At 57.3% G+C, this 19,904-nt stretch overlaps 1 protein-coding gene across 7 annotated transcripts in view; it reads right to left on the bottom strand.

Moving 5' to 3' along the window:
• The window catches only part of SDK1 (sidekick cell adhesion molecule 1), an 867,584-nt gene that overhangs the window by 55,015 nt on the left and 792,665 nt on the right, over window positions 1-19,904 (bottom strand). For 6 of the 7 annotated variants that reach the window (XM_034669743.1, XM_034669739.1, XM_034669745.1 and 3 more), the window contains 3 exons: window positions 12,462-12,597; window positions 10,980-11,039; window positions 8,877-8,978 (listed from right to left, as the gene is read on the bottom strand). In XM_034669743.1, coding sequence (XP_034525634.1) covers window positions 8,877-8,978; window positions 10,980-11,039; window positions 12,462-12,597 — 298 coding nt within the window. The remainder of the gene's footprint in view (window positions 1-8,876; window positions 8,979-10,979; window positions 11,040-12,461; window positions 12,598-19,904) is intronic. The other variant, XM_034669740.1, reaches the window with a different exon arrangement.

Genomic DNA, 19,904 nt, shown 5'->3' with positions numbered 1-19,904 from the left:
GAAGTGACGCTCAGGCCCATCGCTGCCCACATGGCCCCTAAAACAACCAACGATGACAGTACGTGACCATCCATCTTCCCTTTCCGGCAAAAGTTGTCGTGTGATAGGGAAAAGGTCAGGCTGCTGACCTGACCTCTCGTGGGCACTTCCCACCGGGCATAAGAGAAAGTGCCAAATCCCTCTTTTGGAGGGAGAACCAGTCGAGTCCTTCCTTTCTCTGGGGCGACAGTTGCCATATCTTGACGAGCAGGTGGGCCTCAGGCTCTGTTCGGTGTGCGCAGAGCGAGGACAAGCCGTCGGGGGTCAGGGCTCGCGGTGATGACGCTGCGGGGACTGAGTCTAGCAGGTGACCCGCAGGGCAGAGCTGAGTGCAGCTCCAGCAAGGGAGGTGCAGGGGGCAGGCGAAGGGGGTCTGGAGAGGGAGGACGAGCGGGATGACCGCGTGGTGCACTTTTCTGTCCCTTCAGAACATAACACACAATCCATGAAACCCCTGGCAGAATTTGCCAAAATGATTGTAAGTTACCTAAAAACGGCTGAGAATTTTTGGAAAACAAAGAATAGGGCGAGCGCTGCAAAACACAAAGGATGGGTGATAACGTAGCACGAGGGAGGGGCTGGCGGCACCAAGGGAGCACGAGTTTGTGAGCACCTGAGCCCGCTGGAGAGCATTGGGAAGACAGGCCGGTTGGACATGGAACTGGGGCAGCATCTCTGAAAACCAGCCACTGAGCAACTCACGTTGGCCCAGCACTGGCACAAATTCCGATGCACTCAAGAGTTTTGGGGAACAATGGACCCATGAAAATCTGGAAGACAATCTGGGTACTTCCCGGGCTCCTGGATGGGAAACAGAGATGCCACAGAGCGAGATGTCTGGCCACGCAATTATAGCCCAGGAAACTCAGCGACAGACCACAGAACAGGGAAACCACGGGCCACAAGTGGGGTCGGACGTGACGTCCCTGATTCACACAGAGCTCTCACAAATCACCCCCAGGACACTAAGACCCTGCGAGAAACGTCGCCGTGTACAGTCGCGGGCATTTAAGGGCAGAGCGGGGATCAAACGCCGGCAGACGGAACGGCAGTGAGATATATCTTCACCTAACAGATGAGGCAAGATCCAAACATGGAAACAGAGAGGCCACAAGGCCCACGTCCTGGTCCCAGGACACGGCGTGTCAGTGAGTTTGAGTTTCTCCAAGCAAAAAACACTCATGTCCTTTGATCCAGGGATTCTGCTTCTAGCATTTTCTCCCAAAGAGAGAATCAGAGAGGTTGTAAAGGATTTGCAATAGTGTTCACGAGGCTTTATGTATGACTGCAAGGCCCTACACCCAGCGTCCACGCGTGTCTCCCGCCCAGGTGATGCAGGAGGTAATCCCAGGTGGTTTGCGAAGGTTCCCGGCCACCTGGACCCAACCCCATATCTGGTACCACCTGCCTCATCCAGGGAGGCATCTCTGGCCTTGGCCCCCCATTCCTTATGTAGCAGTGAGCCCCACTTGCCTGCTCCCCTAAACCGCTCCTATGGGGAAATTCTGGAGCCCCTGCTGCTTCCAGCCCCCGGATGAAGCTCCAGGTGCAACCTCAGACCTGGCTTCGATCCACCACTGCCAGACCCCGATCCAAGGGGCAAGATCTGGAGAAGCCTTTGGAGGCCGGGAGGGGACATTTGCCTTCTCCGCTGAAGGGCTGTGCCCTGCACTCCCTGCAGGGGTTATCCCCTGGACCAGTGGGTCAGAGGACTGGCACACTCAGAGCGTCTGGGGGCTCGGGGGGCGTGGCGGAGTCTCCTAACCTCTCCCCCGAGTGGGAGCGGCTGTGGGCTGCACCCAGAGTCTCCACAAACAGGCGGGCACACGGGGGTTACACTCAGGCACATTCTCGGGAAGGTGCTGGAGATGCTCATGGAGGAAAGGAGACATAGCAGCCAGACTGGGAGAACAGGTGGCCTTGTGCGACTGGCAGGAGCCATGCTGCGGCATCAGGACAGAGGGGCTGCATGGGCCCGGCCGCCCTGACCCCACGGGGCTAGGAGCTGGGGGTAAAGCCCCAGCCTGGCTTTGCCTGCGCTTACCTTCTGCAGGACTGCAGGGATGGGGAGGCTGTGGCCAGCCTGGGAAAGCCACTGCTGGGCTTTTCACAGTCAAAGCAGTGGAAGAGGGAGAGCAAAGGGAGCCTCAAAGGTGTGGTTGAAAACCCCAACTGTGCCCCCTGTGAGCTGCTGCCGATGGCCCAGCTCAGAGCAGCCCCCACCCCCAGGCACCATCCAGGCTTCTCTTTTCATTGCTTGACCCCCAGGAGCGGGAGGACCTTGGAGTATGCTGTGCTTGGGCCCAGGGGTCATCCTATTTCTTAGAACAGAAAACAGAGGCCAGAGGAGTAACCACCCCAGGACTGGCCTCAGCCTGCTGCCCCACACAGGCTGTCCTGCTCTCCTCTCTCAGCCAGGCTGGGCAGCTCCCGAAAGCCAGACTGGCTGCTCTAAGCTCCACAGGTTTCTGACTTTGCTTTTGGGACACTGGCAGAGAAACACCTGCCCAAGGCCAGTGCCAGCACGGTCAGGCCAGGAGGTGGGCCCTGGGCCCAGTGGCTGGTCCCCTCTTGGAGCTCTGTTGGCCATACGCAAAAAGTACTGAAGGCTTCCCCTGCAGGACTGCTGTGAGGCCTGACCTTGCGAGCCCACCCTGCCCAGAAGCCTACGTGGATTGCCTACTTCTCTGTGTGCCAATCTCTGTGATGGCAGTTTTTCATGGCAGAGAGTCAAAGGGTGAGACCGACCTTGTGTTTCCTCCCCTGGAGCAGGACCGCTGCCCTGCGAAGCCCCTGCACACACGCCCCTCCCTCCATGGCAGCTTGCCTTTCCCCAGGCGCCCACGGCTCTCCTCCTACCTGACGGCACACATGGGCCACAGCATCACACTGACTCTGTGGGCTATGCAGCGTGCCCCCTCATCCTGGAGCCGGACCACAGGCTCCGGGCCCCCGGCCAGGCTCTGAACATCAAGTGTGTCTGGGCCGGCAGCTCAGGTCCAGGATGAGCACTTGGCTGCCTTGGTCATGTCCCGGGCCAAGACTGCTCCTGGCCACCATCACCCCGTCTGGCCAAAGCTTTCTCGGGGTTTATACTGGCTTTCCTCTCCTCTGCCGTGACCTCTCGGCTCTGTAGATGGACCCGTTGGGAGACGGAGCGCATTCTGCCTTTAAAACTGGGCCGAGGCTCAGAGGGGAAGTGGAGCCAGAGGCGGTGGGGGGCTGCTCACCCTGCCCCACCCCTGGAGTGCAGGTGGACCGACAGCTGTCCATGTGTCCCTGGGCCCGGTGCCAGGCCAAGGACCTCTCATTCTTCAGTCTCACTGAATCTTCACTGTGACCAATGACAGAGGCACCTGGGCCCGCTGCCTCAGGAAATCAAACCCCGATTCACAGGGGCTCTAGCAACACCCCTGCCTCCCACTTAAGACCACTCAGGAAGAGCCCGCCCGCTCCAGGGACCTCGGCCCTCGGCCCGTGTGGTGGCTGTGGGTGCTGGGTCTTGGGGGGTAGCTGGGATGGTGCTGAAGGGGTGAGGGGTCCCTGCTCCCTGAGAACAGGGGCTGCCATCCCCCTTCCCTGGCAGAAGGGTTTGTGTGTGTGTGTGTGTGGGGGTCTCTGCTCCACAACTCCCACCGTCAGAGCAGGGAACAGGTGCTCTGCCCCCACTGGTCCCCACAAAGCATTCAGGGTGAGATCAATTTTTGATCAGAGCAGAATAAGAGTCAGAACAGAAAGCCTTGGGCTTGGTTTGGGGCCAGTCAGGTCTGCTGCTGAGCTTTGTCAGAAGCACTCAGGGTTGCTGAGCTCCTGGGGTCCCCAGATGCCTGTCCTTGAATGTGGAGGGGTGATGGGGCAAACGGGAGCTGGGGCTGAAGGCTTCCTCTGGGCACTTCCCGTGTGTCCCCACCCTCCGGGGTGCTTCCTGCTGTCATTTGTCTCTGGTGTCCATGCCTCCGAGCAGGGCTGCCTGGCTTCCCTCCTTCCTGTCTAATCCACTCTTGTCCTTCCGCACCTCCCTCCTTCCCCACAGAGTTCCAGGTAATCCACGGAGTCCTGAGGATGGTGGGGTGAATTGGATGGGGCTTTCCACTCCGTGGAGCACAGAGCACAGACAGACCACAGATGGCGAGTGCAGAAAGCTGTGTGTGCAACATGTTCTGGAACAGAGGAGGGAACCCCGGCTCTGCCTGGAGACAGGGAGGAGATAGCTCTCCCCCAAGGCTCTGGCCCGAAGCTGGGCTGAAGGAATCCTGCGGGTCTTCCCGGGATGGGGGGGCAAGAGCAGGGATTCTAGGCAATACAGCAGGTGTCTGTTCCAGGGGAGAGCGGCCTGGGAACACAGGCAGGGTCCCATGTGCCCGGCCCTTGACCCAGGGCAGAAGGGCAGCCTTCACCGGAAAGTGGGGGCCCATCTTTGAGTAGTACATGTCTCGAAGGCTGGGGTGTGGGCTCCTTACAGCCCTGTAGCATCCAGAACCCCAAGAACACAGAGATGGGCCTAGAGATTTCACTGGGGACAACTGGAACAGCAGCCATGCCAAGGCACCCCACACTCGGTCTCTCATCCCTCTCCGAAGCAGCTCTGGCCATTGGCAGACTCTGCCCTCAGTGCCATGCAGACTGCTGCAGGAAGCACCTATTACCCTGGGCATCCTCCCTCCATCTGGCGCATGGGCCCAGGTAGACATGACACCACCACCTGGCTTTGGGGACCTCAGGCCACCGGCTACCACATCTGGTCTACTGATTGATGTGTTCCTAAATGCTGGCTTGGGAGAGCCAGTGGGTTTCCTCTGCAGACACTGTTGAAGGGAAGCTGCCTTACTGCTTCCTGGAGCTGCAGGGCCACCGTGACAAGGAGCCTGCCCAAGATAGGAGCAAACTGACAGGAAAGTGGAACCATGAGGGGACATCAAACCAGCCTGTTAGGGTGCTGGATCCAGCCATGCCTGAAGCTGTCACTAGGATCTTCGACATCTCTGTGACATGAGTTAATATGTGATTCTTTCAGCTTAAGCCTGTTTGGGCTGGGCTTTTATCTCCTGCAAACTGGAGTCCATATTGATGTATTATTTTTACCAGTTTGCAATGCCTGGGCTCAGAAATCAATTTCAATGAGAAATTTCCTAAAAATTACCTTGTCTCCATGAGGTGAAACAGACTTGAATACTGTATGTTTGGGCTAGACCCAGAAACCTACTCAAAACACCTTGCTTTATAGATGAGACCAAGTGAGTCAAGTAACTCACTCAGGGTCTCAATCATTCATTCACAAATACTGACCCACCCTGTGTGGCCATATTCTGCAATATTCATCCTGCAGGCTGGACAGACGAGATAGGGGGAGAGTGGGCATGAGGACCCGAGTGTCCTTAGTCCTAGCTCACAGCGCACCCCTTTACATCATGATGCCTCAAGGCTGGGGCCCAGAGTGGTTAAGTGACTTGCCCATGATCACAAAGCCAGTAACTGGCACAGCCGCCTACAAATGCGGGACTCTCCTTCGACCCCAGAGCAGCTAACACGCACAACGAGAAGCCGGCTGCCCTGTCTTCTCCACCCAAGTACCAAACACTCCCTGGTTTTACCCCCGGGGCCGCGGCCCTGCTCCTCCTTGAGTCCTGCACCTCGAGGCCCAGAGTCCTGGTCGGTGCCCATTGTCATCCCACGTGGGCAGGCAGGCCTTGCCCTTTCTCCCCCGGGGGTGCACAACCTCTCCTGGTGTCCACCAGGCCACTCTACCTCTGTGTTCCGTGTCCTCAACTGGTCTCTTTGGAAGGCTGCAACCCATGTCATGGCGGAAGGAGCGAACATACAACTTCCTTCCCTCCCTCCCTCCCTGCACCCATCCGAGGTTGTGCGGGGGGAGCAGAGCTGCAGGGACACGTGCATGCGGTTCTTCCTGTGTGGTTCTTATGAGAATCCCCTTGCACAGAGCCTGGCCTTAGCACTTAGCAGGCTTCCCTGGTCCCTGCCCCCGCCACCTGCCCACCTAACCCACGGGCCAGCATTCCACCTGCCTGCCCCCCCGCCCCCAGAGCGTGCTCCTGCACCCTGGCTAGCTGCCCTTCCCCTGCCCAGGTGCTGTAGGAGTGTCGGGAAGGACACTTGATGGAGAAACATGCCCACTGCACACGTGTGCCTGTGGCAGCAAGGGTACTGGGTCACAGCAGTCACGGGGCAGATGCCACTGTCCCATGTCACCTTGCTGCAGGATGAGGCATCTCTGATTAGCCCTGTCCCCCCACCTGCTCTGAGACATGAAGGCCACCTGCCTCATCTCACCCCATCTGGGTGCTTCTTAGTGCCCAGGATTCCCGCAGCTGCTTCCCTGCCTTGTCTTCATGGGAGTTGGGGACCTCTATTTGCAGGGCAGGGGCATTCAAGTCCCTTCTGGTCCTAAGCTCAGGGTGAGGAGCACTTTGAGATGAGTGGTCGTGGTCCCATGAGGAGGAAGACAGGACAGTCCCATCTGATAACAAAGGCAGAGGTGTCCACACAGTGCCCGAGAGTCTGGGCACAGAGGGAGAAAGCTGGACCCGTACCTGGGGCGGGGGTCAGAGAGAGCTTTCTGGAGGATAAGCCCCCGGAGTTGGGTCCTGGGCAGGAGAGGGAAGAATCAGGGCTAAGAGGCTGAGCAGTGCTCCATGCGCTCTCAGGAGGCTTTAAGAGCACTTCTTAGCATCTCCTGCAAGTGCCCTTAGCAACACAGCTGGCCCGACAGAGTGTGTGTGGGGGGTCAGATGGCCCTGGAGCCCAGGCTCGATGGAGGAGGGCTCCCCTTTCCCTTCTGGGGGTATGGGGTCCAGGAGGCCGACACCCAAGATGTGGGGAGAGGGTGGGTGCTGGGAGTAGATGAGCCAGGAGGACGGGTACCCTAGGGAAGAGCTGGACCGGGACCCCTCCTGGAGAGCGGAGGGAGATGGGGGGCCCTGGGGAGCAGGAGGAGCCCGCACCCCGCCTCAGGGCCCAGTGGCCGGCTGCAGCCTCTGTGGCTCCCCCTGCCTACTCAGGCGCGGTGTCAGCTCAGCCCTGCTGGAAAACACCCGTGCACCACTGTTAATGGCAGCTCTCGCCATAGAACCCGGACGGCGGGGACAAGCCAAGTGTCCATCAACGGACAGAGAGAGATGAAATGTGGTGTGTGCACAGTGGAAGATTCCCCAGCCGTGAGAAAGAACGAGGTGTTGACATATGCTATGAACCTGGAAAACGCGTGCAGTGAAAGAGGCCAGGTCAAGAGCAAGATACTGGGAGACGCTCAGCATAGGCAGATTCCCAGAGACAGACAGTAACCTCTGGGCTGCCGGGCCCGGAGAGCAGGATGGGGGACGGAGGGAGAGCTGAATGGAGAAGGGGCTTGTCTCTGGAGAGGGGGCGCTCTGCCCACGCAGGGGTGACAGCCGCGCCACAGCGTGAGTGCGCTCCATGCCCCACTGTCTGCTTCAGGGTGGCAGGAACAGCAGACTTCATGCGACACGCATTCTGTCCCCAAGCATGCCAGCCCGCCAACGCGGCGCAGAGCACAGAGCCGGGCTTCAGGCCCATGGCGACCTGGCCGGCTGACACGGCTCCCTGTGCCTGCCTGCCTCCCTCCCTGGCTCCAGTCCTTTCCTCTGAGTGTCTGCCCTGGCCCCTGGGGCTCAGGCTCTGCCTTCAGTGCCCCGAGCGCCGAGTGAAGCCCGCCAACCGGCGGTTCAGGTGCTGCGGATTCCAGCTGGCTGGCCGTGCACTCCCCTCCACCCAACCCCCGGGGTGACCAACGTGGGCCCAGGTGCCAGAGAGGACTGGACCCCCCTCTTTCCAGACGGCACAGGCCACGTTTCCTCCCTGTCAGTGCTCCTGCTCGGCCTGGGGAGGGGGGCTCCTCTGAGGCAAGGTGCATCTGCCTGGAACACCAGCCGCCCAGCCCCCACCCTGCCAGCCCGCCTAACCCCTGGGGACAGATGTACAGAGATGCCAACATGACCTCACTCCAGGCATCGCATTTCACTCATCCTCACTTGGTGCAAATGTTGCTTGACCGTTCCAGAAAAATCTTGCTAAGTTAGGCCCCGAGTGCTGTCGTTTGGTTTATAATAGTAACCTCTCCAAATTTCGAAAGGTCACCTGACATGATTCTGCGGGCTGGCCCAGCAGCCGAACTGCCTTCTCCTACAAGCCTGTTCTTCCACAAGCTCTGTTCTCGGAGGGGATTCCCGTCATTCCTGGCCTGAAGGATGGCCGTCTACCTGCCTCAGCTGACCTAAGCAGGAACCCCAGCAGAGGAGGGGGAGAGCCGGCAAGGCCCTTGGGTCAGACAGGAGCCCAATCTGCTCTCAACACGACATGACATCTGTCTGTGAGCCTACACACAAGGGACAGCCCTGTAAACAAACTCAGGGTCCACGTCTTATCTAAAAGGGGTACAAACAATGATCCATGTGATTTTCCCAGACCTGAGAAGGGGCAATTACCAGGTCAGGCTGATGGGGTGCTGGGCCGTTGCTGAGACCCCACCAGGAACCGTGGGCGACCGAGCACAATCTTCCCTGCAGAGGCCGAGGTCTGCACGCGCCTGGATTCCCGTGGAGGCAACAGCCTCTCCCGGGAGCATGTCCTGGTACGCACGAGGCCGCCTCCGGGTGTGAAATAAACCCTCGGGCCTGAAAGCAAGACTGGACGGGTCTCTCCGGCCGCCGGGTCAGCCTAGCCCTTGGCAGACCCGTCTTTCCCAGCGGAGACCTGGAAGCTCCCGGTGGCGCAGCAGCCCCATGCTTCTAAATGCAGGCGCACTGCTCGGCCCGGAGAGTGCCAGGCCAGGCCTCCTGGAGGGCAGGGCGCCTGGAGCTTACCGGCCTCGCCGACGAACACCTCCACGGGCGCGCTTGCCGGGCTCTCGCCGATGATGTTGTAGGCCGTCAGGATGAGCTCGTAGCGCCGGTACTTCTTCAGACCTACAGGTGGGAGGAGACAGGGGTCAGCTGGCCCTGGACCAACTCCCTGCCTTGGAAGCACAGCAAGGGGCCACACGGTAGGCCGCGTGTCCCCAGAGGACGAGCAGCGGCTTCTTCCTCCTTCCCTGGCCCTGGATTAACAGCCACCATGCGCGGCAGCAGACCCGTCCCACTATGTGCTCAGGGTGAAGGCGGCAGGGGACCCTCCTCCAGAGGGAAGAGTGGAGGTTGCAGCAGAACGTGATGTGGACTTGCCTTTGCTCCAGAATCTCTCCATAAGAACTGATGGAAAAAGACCCCGGCATTTGAGGAAGAAATACACTGGCAACGCAAAGTCCTCTGAGTTTTTAACAACCACGTCCTGGGAAGACAAGGGCGTGTGAAGCCACGTAAATAGGGTTTCAGAGGCCGAGCCCAAGTGACAGGGCAAAAGTAGCTGACCTGTGAACCAGCACATTCTGGAAGGTTCTCCCACTGGTTAATATTGCTTCATCATCGCTGGGCTTTCCTAAGGCCCTACGTGCGGGTCTGACCCCTAGTAAACGGTGACTCAGGCCAGGCTTCAGATCTCGCCTCCCGGGGAGCCTGTCTGCAGAGGTTCAGTGAACGGCAACAGCAGGTTCCTGCCCCGCCAGCTTCACAGACACGTGGAGACCCACCCTCTCTTGCTCTCAGCCTTGCCAGAGCTGTGCTGCTTTGTGGGACTTGTGCACTCGCCTGGACTGTTAGTCCCCACCCTCCAGGGACCCTGAGGGTCCTCAGCGTCAACCGAGACAAGCCAGGGTGGATGTGGACACGGTTGTGGTCAGGGCCCCTCTCCTTCATAACCTGGCGTGCAAATCCTGGAGCGAGGTCCAGCCAGGGAAGCCTCGTCTCTGGAACCCGGTCCTCACCTAACCCTCTAAGCTTCTCCTCAGCTGGAGAGCGTCATGGTGGACGAGGTAATGGGTGGAGGAGTGGCGGCTGGGTGGGGACGTGCGCGGACAACAGAGGGTGCAGCCATGTTTGGGGGAGCAGTGTGGAGGTGAAAATGGCTCGTGTGAGTCCCCCTACCCCCCACCCCTGGCCACCAGGGCTGGACCAGCTGCCCGGGGGCTGCCTGGGATGCAGTGGGATGGCGCTGGCCAGCCGCAGAAGTGCTCGCACACAGGAGGGCCTTGGGAGGGCCAGTCCCTCCTCCTCCCCCTTCCTGTATCCACGTGCCAGTCCTGGGAAGTTCTGTGCATGGAAGGGAGTCACACTGTGGGGCCCCCTTTGCCCTGCATGAAACCCTCTGAGGACCAGGAGCATGAGGGCAAGCAACGTGGTGAAGTGAGAGGCAAGGGACAATGAATGGGCAGCCGATGTGGGGTGAGCACACGCAGTGGGGGGCTACTCACCCTTGGAGAGGAAGGGCGTCCCAACTGTGCCCCAGCAGGGGTGAAGCTCCAAGGGGAAGAAGCCAGACACAGCAGGACAAGTGCTGTGTGCGGTCCCCAGAGGACCCAGACGTAGAGACAGAAAGGAGAGGGGGGGCGCCAGGCGCCGGGCAGGGGAGCGGTGGATGTTTCGCGAGGACAGAGGCTCAGCTGGGAAGAGGGACGGGGCCCTGGAGGCGGGCGGTGATGGTTGCACAGCGTGAATATGCTTAATGCTCCCAAACTGCATGTTTAGAAATGGTTACGATGGTAAATTTTGCATATATTTTTACCCCAGTTAAATAAAGAGTAAAAGGAAAAGGTGAAAGGGAACCAGACAGGAGATCTGGCTCCGTCTGACTTTCCCAAACTCAAAGACCAGCTGTCAGTCAAACCCCTTCCTAGCCTCTGCTTCTAGAAGTTTCCTCTCCTGTCTCCCCCATGGTTTTGGTGTGTTGAGAAGCAGCGCTGGAAAGGGGAATTCCAGAAAATAGAGCCATTAATCCAAGCTGCTTTTCACTGGGTCCACTGAGAGGCCAATTGGCGCTGGCCCCAGCCTGCCCTGCGATCACGGCGCCTCCTGCTGAAGGCTGCGTGCACTTACGTGTTAATTCGTATGTCGTTAACGTGGAGCTGCTGTTCACGGTCTTGAAGCTGCTTTGGGCTATTAGGGGTAAGCAAAGCAGAAAGGCAGTTAGCAAGCAGGGAACAGTTACTGCAAATGATGTCTGCAGACACGGCGGGCTGGCACCGCGCTCGGAAGCTGCTGCCCGTCCACACTGCCGCCTCCACACTTCCCATTAGCTCCCTGGGGGTCCCTGCACTTCTTCCTGAGACAGCCAGGCCTCCCCGCCTGCGACAGGTGGGGCCTGCGCTCACCCTCTGATTAAGTGGATCAGACAAGTATCCGGCATAACAGCGCAAATAACACTCGAGATACAGGAGATGGGTTTCTCCTGGGGCGGCAACTTTTCCAGATACCCTGCGGTAGGTACGGTTGTCGGCCTACCTGTGCTCAGGTGAGAGCCCTGCTCAGAAAAAAGCCCAGGGAGATACTCTCTGGCCACTAGCAAGGGATACCTGTGGGGCGGGGATGGCGGTGTGTGGCCAAGAGCACGGGAGACAAACGGGCCACCTGTTCCGGTCAGCCCCACTACTGGGATGGGCCGGGTTGAGCTGCTGCCTGTCTGCTGCCCCGTGACCCCAGCAGGCCCGAGGCACAGCCTGCTCTGTGGTGGGAGGTGGAGAGAACTGGGATGCGGTCATTCTGAAGCCACAAGGATGTCAAGGGGCAGGCAGGATCTTCTGTGACACCGTTTGGGGGATACCCTCTGACCCCCTTCTGAGACAGGAGGATGGGGGAGAGCAGAGGCCTTTCCAGAAGTTCCAGAAGCTGCCTCAACTGCTGTTGGATCTGAGTAACAGCCTGAGCTGGGAATACTGGGGAACATGGCTAAGCAGCTGGACCGGCTCAGGGTGAGGACTGTGCATGTGCCATGAGGCCAGGGGGCCCCCCGACTGGACCCCATCAGAGCAGCAGGCTCTGATCGGCCTCTGTCCATCCGCCCCCCAAGATGTGCTCTACTGGGGGAGTGACATGCTGTCCCTGAAAGGACTGGCTCGTCTCCTCCCTCCCCGCCACACCCCAGCAGCCTCACGCAGGCAGGTGCTCCTGGCTGGCCCACCAGAAGGCTCCATCCAGGAGCCCCTCGGCTCTTCCCGTCTCCTGACCACTTAGCCTTGCCAGGCCCTTATAAGTCATACCTTCCCTGTGTTCTTGGTGAAATTCCTTTTCCCTGACAACCTATCTCAAATGGCTCCTCCTCCATGAAGCCTTCCCTGATCTCCACAGCAGGTGCAAGTCCCCAAAGCCCAGGAGCTCTCCATGGGCCACCATTCTCCATGCACTCTGGGGCTGCCTCAGACCTGTCCACCTCAGTGGCTATGCCGCCTTGGAGGCGAGCTGCATCTCCTCTGGCCCTCCAGGGCATTTCCCACCATGCCGTGCACGGAGCCAACGTGCACAAGCGTTCCTCTCCTGGGTGCGTGGTGCGGCACCTGTGCTGGGACAGGGAAAGCGTCTCACCTGCGAGCTCAGCCCGTAAAGCCGAAGGGGTTTTGAGCGTCTTGGACACGGAGGCTGACGATGCCTCTGACTCCAGCTCCCGGTAGTAGATCCGGTATCCCTGAAGAAGGCCGTTCAGGCTTTCGTCTCTTGGAGGCTGCAAATACATCACGGTCAGCCGGCCGGCAGGGCCGGCTGACCTCTGCTTCAAGTTGAATCAGCCAACTGCGCTGGAGGAAGTCACTAATTCAAAGAGGGGTTCTTGGTTGTTTACGGACAAAAAGGCAGGTGCCACATTCATGAAGAGGAGCACAGGGGACCCGCAGGTAGGGGATCAGGCTCTGAGAGCCCAGGTTTCCTGGTGCCGGGATGTGGGCACTGAGCATCTTATCCCATGTGCAGCCCGAATGCTTGCAGTAGCCCCAGGCTAAGGCAGGAGACTATGGCCCAGGTCGAGGGTGGGCAAGGAAGCTGCCCATTGCCTGGTGAACCCAGAACTCTAAGGGAACTCTCCATGTGGACTGGTTTTGCATCACCCATCGGCTGGCCCCACCTTGTCCCTGATGGCCACCCAGGCTCGTGGCAGCCTCACTGGGGGGTCTGCATGGCAGGTCACCCCCACTCTGTTCTGACTCAGACCTAAGCTGGAACGCCCATGGTCCCTCCAATGTCAGCTGGCGTACAAAGGGCCTAGGATAGAGTAGGTGCTCATTGGAAGTTTAGACACCCTGAGGAACATGAATGGAGGTAGACAGTCCCGAGGCTCAGAATTTAACCCACACCGGGATGCGCACTGGGATAACCAGTCCACATTCTCCCTCCTGTCAATTTCTGTTGATTAAGGAGTCTGGGGAGAGCTGAGCCATAATGCTGGCCGGGGGGCCGGGGGGCCGGGCGGCTGGGGGACTGGGGGGCCAGGGGCTCTGGGTCCCTTGTCTCCTCTGGAATACTCAGCAAATAAGGACAAAACCGGTCAAGCTGTGACCAGACAGATGGACAAAGGGCAGGCCCAGGACCCCTGGCTGCAGCAGGGTCATGAAGCTTGCCCAGGGACAGGGATGCACGTCGAATTCCCCGTGACGTCTACACAGCCACTGTCTATAGGGTACCACCAGCCCATCAGTAAACACTGTCCTGATCCCACAGCAGAAGCCACAGCTTTGTTGTAGGAAAACCCTTGTCGTGGGTTGAACTGTGTCCTCTGTTAAGATATGCTGGTGTCCTAACCCCCGGTCCCTGTGGATGCCACCTTATATGGACACAGGGTTTTGCAGACCTTGAAGTTAAGAGGAGGTCACACTGCAGTAGGGAGGGCCCTAATCTATGACTGCTTTCTTTTTTGGAGGGCAGTTTGGTTTTATTTATCAAGGTTTTCAATGCATTTGCCTTTTAATCCAGCAATTACACTTTTAGAAAGCTACCCAACATAAGTGTTTGCATATACAGAGTCCTGAGTCCTGTGAATACTAGCTACAGCTCCCAATCCCCCCCAAACCCCCAAACCAAGTATCTACGGGTCTTTTCAATGACACGCAAAGACAAGAGGACGGCCTTCAAGCTTGAAGGTCATGAAGCGCAAAGCTGCTTGCAAGTGTAATGGCAAACTTTGGGTGGATGAACACAAGCAAGGTATAACAGCGAATTCACACGGGGAGCCCAAGAGCTCCACGTTATCAGCCGCTGAAGATGAAGACAAAGCATATTTTGAGAAGCAATTTATCGTTTGACAATGACTAAGTCAATAAGAAGATCCAAAGGTCCTTAGAAGAGGAGAGAAATTTGGACACTCCCCTGGGAGAGCGTCATGCAAGCACAGAAGTGGAGACAAGCGATGCGTTGCAACACTGACTTAGAAGATCTGTGTAGTCATTCAGATGAGCAAAATATATTTCTCTTCTACGTGTCTTTGTCCAGGGTGACAAAGGCGTCTCTTGTCATGTTAATGAGGATGTGGGCTGGTCACCAGGAGAACCAACCTTGTGATCAGAGGGTTGGAACTTCGGTCCCACCCCTGACTTCTGGGGAGGGGAGAGGGACTGGAGGTTCAATCAACGGCCAATGCTTTCATCATCGAAGCCTGTGTAATGAAGCCTCCACAGAACCTACAGGACAGGGTTGGGAGAGCTCCCAAGTCCGTGAACATGCGGAGATTTGGGGAGAGGGCATGGAAGCTGTGTGCCCCTCCCCCAGACCCTGTCCTGTGCCTCTCCTCCAACTGGCTGTTCCCGAGCTACATCCTTTCATAGTCAACTGCTGACCTCGTCAATCAAATGTTTCTCTGAGTTCTGTGAGCCGCTCTAGCGAATTAGTCAAACCTGAGGAGGGGGTTGCGGGAACCCGATTTACTGCCAGTGGGTCAGAAGCACAGGGGACAACCTATACTCATGACTGGCATCTGAAGTGGGGGGCCATCTTGGCGACCAAGCCCTTACCGGATCTGATGCCATCTCCAGGTGGAGTCGAGTTGGAGTCCCAGAGCCCCTGCTGCTGTTGCTTGTTGGTGTGGGGAAGGCTCCACAAGCACACTTTGGAACCGGGGCCAGAAACACATCTATGCGTCTACCACCTAGGGACTGCCAAAGGTTGTCACCAGGAACCAGAAGCCAGGAAGGAAGCTGACCCCTTGGCTTTGGAGTTCTGGCCTTCAGACCCGTGCAAGAACACATTTCTGTTGTTCTAAACACACAGCCTGAGCTAACTTATGGCAGCAGCCCCAGGACATTAGCACATCCTTGCCCCCAGATTTTTGCTATGCAATTCTTACTGCCTAAACCCAGGGACCAGGGGGATGTGGATGCTCAGAGGAATCCTATTCTTTCAACCCTTGCCACTCACAACCTAGAGAAACCAGCGGCATGGCCCAGACAGCCAGACATACTCGTACTGAGGCAGCGAGCCACAGTTCACATGCAGGTCTGAACCAGGGGGATATGGTGTGCCGCGTATATTCAGGATGTCTTTGAACATGAGAACTGCTCACGTTAACTCAAGCTGCTGGCAGCCCCCGACACCCTCCACAGACACTTCCTGAGTCTTTTGTGAAGCCCCCAACTCGTGAGGAGCAGCTCTGCAGCATGTCATTTCCCTCTACCAGCTGCAGAAAGGCATAGCTGGGACACCTGAATGCGCTTGCCATGCCGTGGTGATCCATGTGCGTCCCTTGTGGAAGGCCCCACATGTCCTCAGCACGTGACGCTCCTCCTGGCCCAGGGACGCTAGACTCCAGTGTGGGACACACATCCTGTGTTGGAGTCGCCTTGACACCCCACAATGACACTCCACAGCCCTCCTCAACCAATGGGCAGCTGTAATCTGGGAGGAGCTGTTTCTGCTGGCTTTCCCTTTTCCCGCCTGACTTTGGTTAGCCGTCCCCAGCAACAGAGAGGACCCTCCTTTCCATCTCGGGCCGCCTTCACAGGACTATGGAGTCCAGGGACTTTGATGTCAGGTCAGTCTCTTCTGCTTTGCTTTTGGCCTTGTGGGATTGCCCGATTTAGCCAGTAAAAATACGGGACACCAAGTTAAACTTTAATCTTCGTATTATTGTTGATCTGAAACTAACATTTACCCGGGGATCTGTGGTTTATCTGGCAAGCCTGGTCCCTCCCCTGTTTCTGACTGCCTTCCAGCCAGGGCATCTGTGATGGGGGTCTGTGATGGGACAGGTGATCAGCAGCACCGGGCGGGGTCCCTGAGACTCGGCTGGGTACGCCCTTCCTTCCAGTCCCCTGTTCCCAAACCACGACCGTGACCACCTTTTCCAGTAGGACGCCCTCTGCTCTCTCGCTCAGCAGGATAACAGGGACCTAGGGGCTCAGGAAGCTGAGCGGTGGCAGGAAAGGGGGAACTGATGGTGAAGCCCACGAGCCTGGGGAGTGGGCAACAGGCTGGGGTTTTCTTGTGGGTTTTATTCTATTTTATTAAAGTTCCCCTCTTCTGCCAACTTTGATGGAGAAAATTTTCATGTTTGAGAGGCCTGGGGCTTACCTGTGAGGGTGCACCCCCGTATCCTGGGCTGTGCCCCTGCCCACAGACCACCGTGCTCCAGCCCCTCCATTAACACAGGGTGTTGCCCACAGGGTTTGTGTTCAAACCGCTCCCCGAAGCGTTCAGAGAGTTGCTTTCAGAACAGTTTTCAGAACAAACCCTGCTTTAGAAACTGGCTCCCATGGGAGGAGGCAGGGGACATTCTGTATTGCTGCTGATTGGTGCCAGGTATGGTGTCGGTGCGTGTGCCTCCCCGTGGATGTGGATCGAGAGGGGACCGTGTGCGCGTACGCTGTGTGCACACACACACGTCCGTTCGTAAGGACAGAAGGTGGTCATGACCATCTGCCACCTCAGCTCTCGTCCTGGTTTTCTGACTGGCCACAGTTGAGGATGAAAATCCTAATTCCACAGGGCGTCCTTCAAACACAGCTGTTATTACATTGGAATAGAGATCTTGTTTAACCCACTTCTTAAAGAAATACAACGCATGGAAAAGTTGGAAAAAATCGATGTGTAAATGAAAAGGAGACACTGCTTCATTCCATCATCTAAATTTCACAGGAAAACGGGAAGTAACCTTCCACAAAGAGGACAGAGTGAACTGCTCCCCAGATCCCAGCATCTCTGTCTCTCGGGACGGCGGCTTGGTGCACGGGTGTGGCCACGAGGGAGTGGGGACAGCCCCGGGCCCCCGTGTTTGCCCTGCAGGGAGGACGGGTCACAGGGCAGAGGGGCTCTTGCTAGTACATGTTTGCTCACACCGCATGAACCACCGGAGCTCAGGGAATAACACATGGAACGATTCCTGTCCACATCCAGCCTTCTTCACAGCATTTCCTGCACCCTGGGCGCCTCGGGCCATCCTGGCTGAGCGTCCCCAGGCACTGTCCTCCAGTGGCAGGGGTCTGGGCAGCAATGATGAGACACAGTGCATTCCCTTCCTGGGACCTGAACTGACCTGAATCAGCGAGAGGGAAGAGGCGGCTGGGTTTACTTAAGTGCAAGCCCAGCAATGTCACCACTACTGGGTCACTCCCGCAGCCTCCCTGAGCATCCAGGGTGTGTTGCTGGCAGCCGTAGGCACACGTCCCCTCNGGACACGATTGCTCGAGGGTAATTCACTTCTCATGGAGAGAGAGCTGGGGTTTAACTCACCACAACGATCAACAAGCAGGAAGGTGGAAGTTTGGGAAAATAACAGTGTCCTCACTGGGGACCAAATGGGGTTCTGCAACAGGCAGCAAATACCCCACCCACGGCATGTATGTCCACGCACATCCTGGGGCTGGAGGACAGAGGAGAAGGGCCGAAACCACGGATCCTGGAATCACAGACATTTCTAGCCAAAGAGGAGAGGGTACTTCCGAGGTGTGAGGAGAAGAGGCCAAGCCCATGCCCACAGGTATAACTGCTACCTGGGACCAGACAGGAAACGCCCGCAGCAGCCATCTGGGCTCCAGGAGGGGGACACGGGGCCACATAGCTGGGGGGTGGCCTTGTGAAGGCTGCCGTGGGCCCCAGCCCCCGGCTCCACGGAGATTCTGGGGCCTGCCTGCACGGGATTTGGAATTGGGTTTTCTATTCCTAGAGTTCAGAGTAAACCTATCTGTCATTTGTGAAACACTCCGGACCTCCTGGGAGGTATCAGTAGGGAAGCTCCGTGTGACACACGGAGAGTTCTAGAAGCCAGGGGCCGAGTTCAGGCTCTGGATTGGAGTCCTGGCTCCCTGCAGTGTGGGCTTGGGCTGGTGGCTCACCCTCCCAGGCTCAGCCCTGTGCTCATGGCGGGTGGAAGTCTGAGGCTCCTGTGAATCTCAACAGAAGGTTCTCTTTCAGCCACAGACCTGCTCTCCAGCCCTCGGTCCTGACCACACTGTGCCTGCAGTTTCTGATTCCACACTGACTGGATGCAAGGCCAGGTCTGTGTCTTTTCCTTTCTATCTCCCTGCAGCACCTGTAACAGGCTTTGGTCATGGCAGGCACTCACTCAATGCTTGTGGGAGTGAGCTGGATTTGCTGACATCCAGCATCACCCCATCTACGGCTGGCTTCATCCTGGGCTGGCCATCTGCGTGGGAGATCCCTGAGCACAGACGGCCTTAGAAAACCTGGCTCCAACGTGCCTCCCTTGACGCCCAGCATGGAGTTCCAGTGGCTGTCACACCTCTGAGCTTTTGCTCCAGCTGTGGGTGATGCCCAGATGCTCATCTCTGCCCTGTATCTGGGGCCTGGAGCGGGGGAGCATTCACCCTGCAAAACGCAGTTAGGAGTCCCCTCCCAGCTCCCCCTCCACTGTCTCCCCATTAATGCGTCCTAGGGCTCAGCCCGGTAAACAGAAGCTCTTCAAGGCCTGGCGTCTGTCTTGCCCACGTCTGGGTGATTGGGGTGATGGAGCCCACGTGAGAGAAGGAACAAACCCCAAGTATGTCCTGAAGAGGCCCCGCTGCCTGCTCCCCTCTGTCCAGGTGGCGGTCACACTCCTCTTAGGAAGACATCTATTACAACACTGAGTCTACCCTCTGCGGAGTCCAACGTGCATGACGTGATCTATTGCCAAGAAGTTTTCTGGTTTTTTTTTTCTCTTCCTTCCTTCCTTTCTTTCTTTTTTTTTCCTAAAAAATGGCCACAAAATCCACTTAGGGAAGCATATAGCCACACAAGGGGAACTACACCTGAGTGACAGACCGCGTGAGCCCCTGGGAGTGTCAGAGCAGCCAGCTTAAATGTTGTGACCAATTCAGAAACGCTGGGATCTATTATGAGCTGCACTCAGTGTGAACACAATACCGCCACTGTCTAGAACACACGCTCAAATCCTTAGATTTCAAATAGTGCTGGACCCCATGAAAGGCAGAGATTGATTCTCCTCCCAGGAAAAATCAAACCTGACAGTTTCTACGGAGGAGACATTTAAGTGGGTCAGGAGCCCTGAAACTACAGGCGGTGTTCGCATTTTTAAACAAATTACTGGAAAAAAAAGGGGTTTACAGGTGAAACATTTCATTTGGAATGCAAATCTATATTTAAACATAGTCTCTTTGTTCTGTTAGCTCTGATTTAGTAAATTACTCATAATTTTAATTATACTTCAATTGCCTGGCAGTTGACAGGCATTTATTTCTACAATACATCATATTGACCACCTCCTGCTCTGGGCTTCTTGCAATTAGTTTGTTCTAGTGGGCTCTGAACGGGGACAGCTGATGGACACGCATGCCAAGTTCCTTTGGTACAGCTCTCCGCCATTCACAGAGCTGTCCAACCGCAACCACGGGGCTTGGAGCCCCGCATGCTTGGGGGCCAGGACGGTGGGGGCTGACAGCTACCGTGTGGAGGTGACAGTCCGTCCCAAGCCTCTGAGCTGCCTTTATAGAAAAGGAGCTTACCTAGTTACTGGCACGGCAAATGCCACGTCTACAAAGAAAATGCTAGTCTTCTGGTAGACTTTAGCTCAGTAGAGAAGACCAACCTTTG

Source organism: Ailuropoda melanoleuca, chromosome 10 (assembly GCF_002007445.2).
Source record: "Ailuropoda melanoleuca isolate Jingjing chromosome 10, ASM200744v2, whole genome shotgun sequence".
In the NCBI taxonomy this organism is placed as follows: domain Eukaryota; kingdom Metazoa; phylum Chordata; class Mammalia; order Carnivora; family Ursidae; genus Ailuropoda; species Ailuropoda melanoleuca.
The sequence above is the reverse complement of the archived record's forward strand: the minus strand, read 5'-3'. Positions and strand labels throughout refer to the sequence as shown.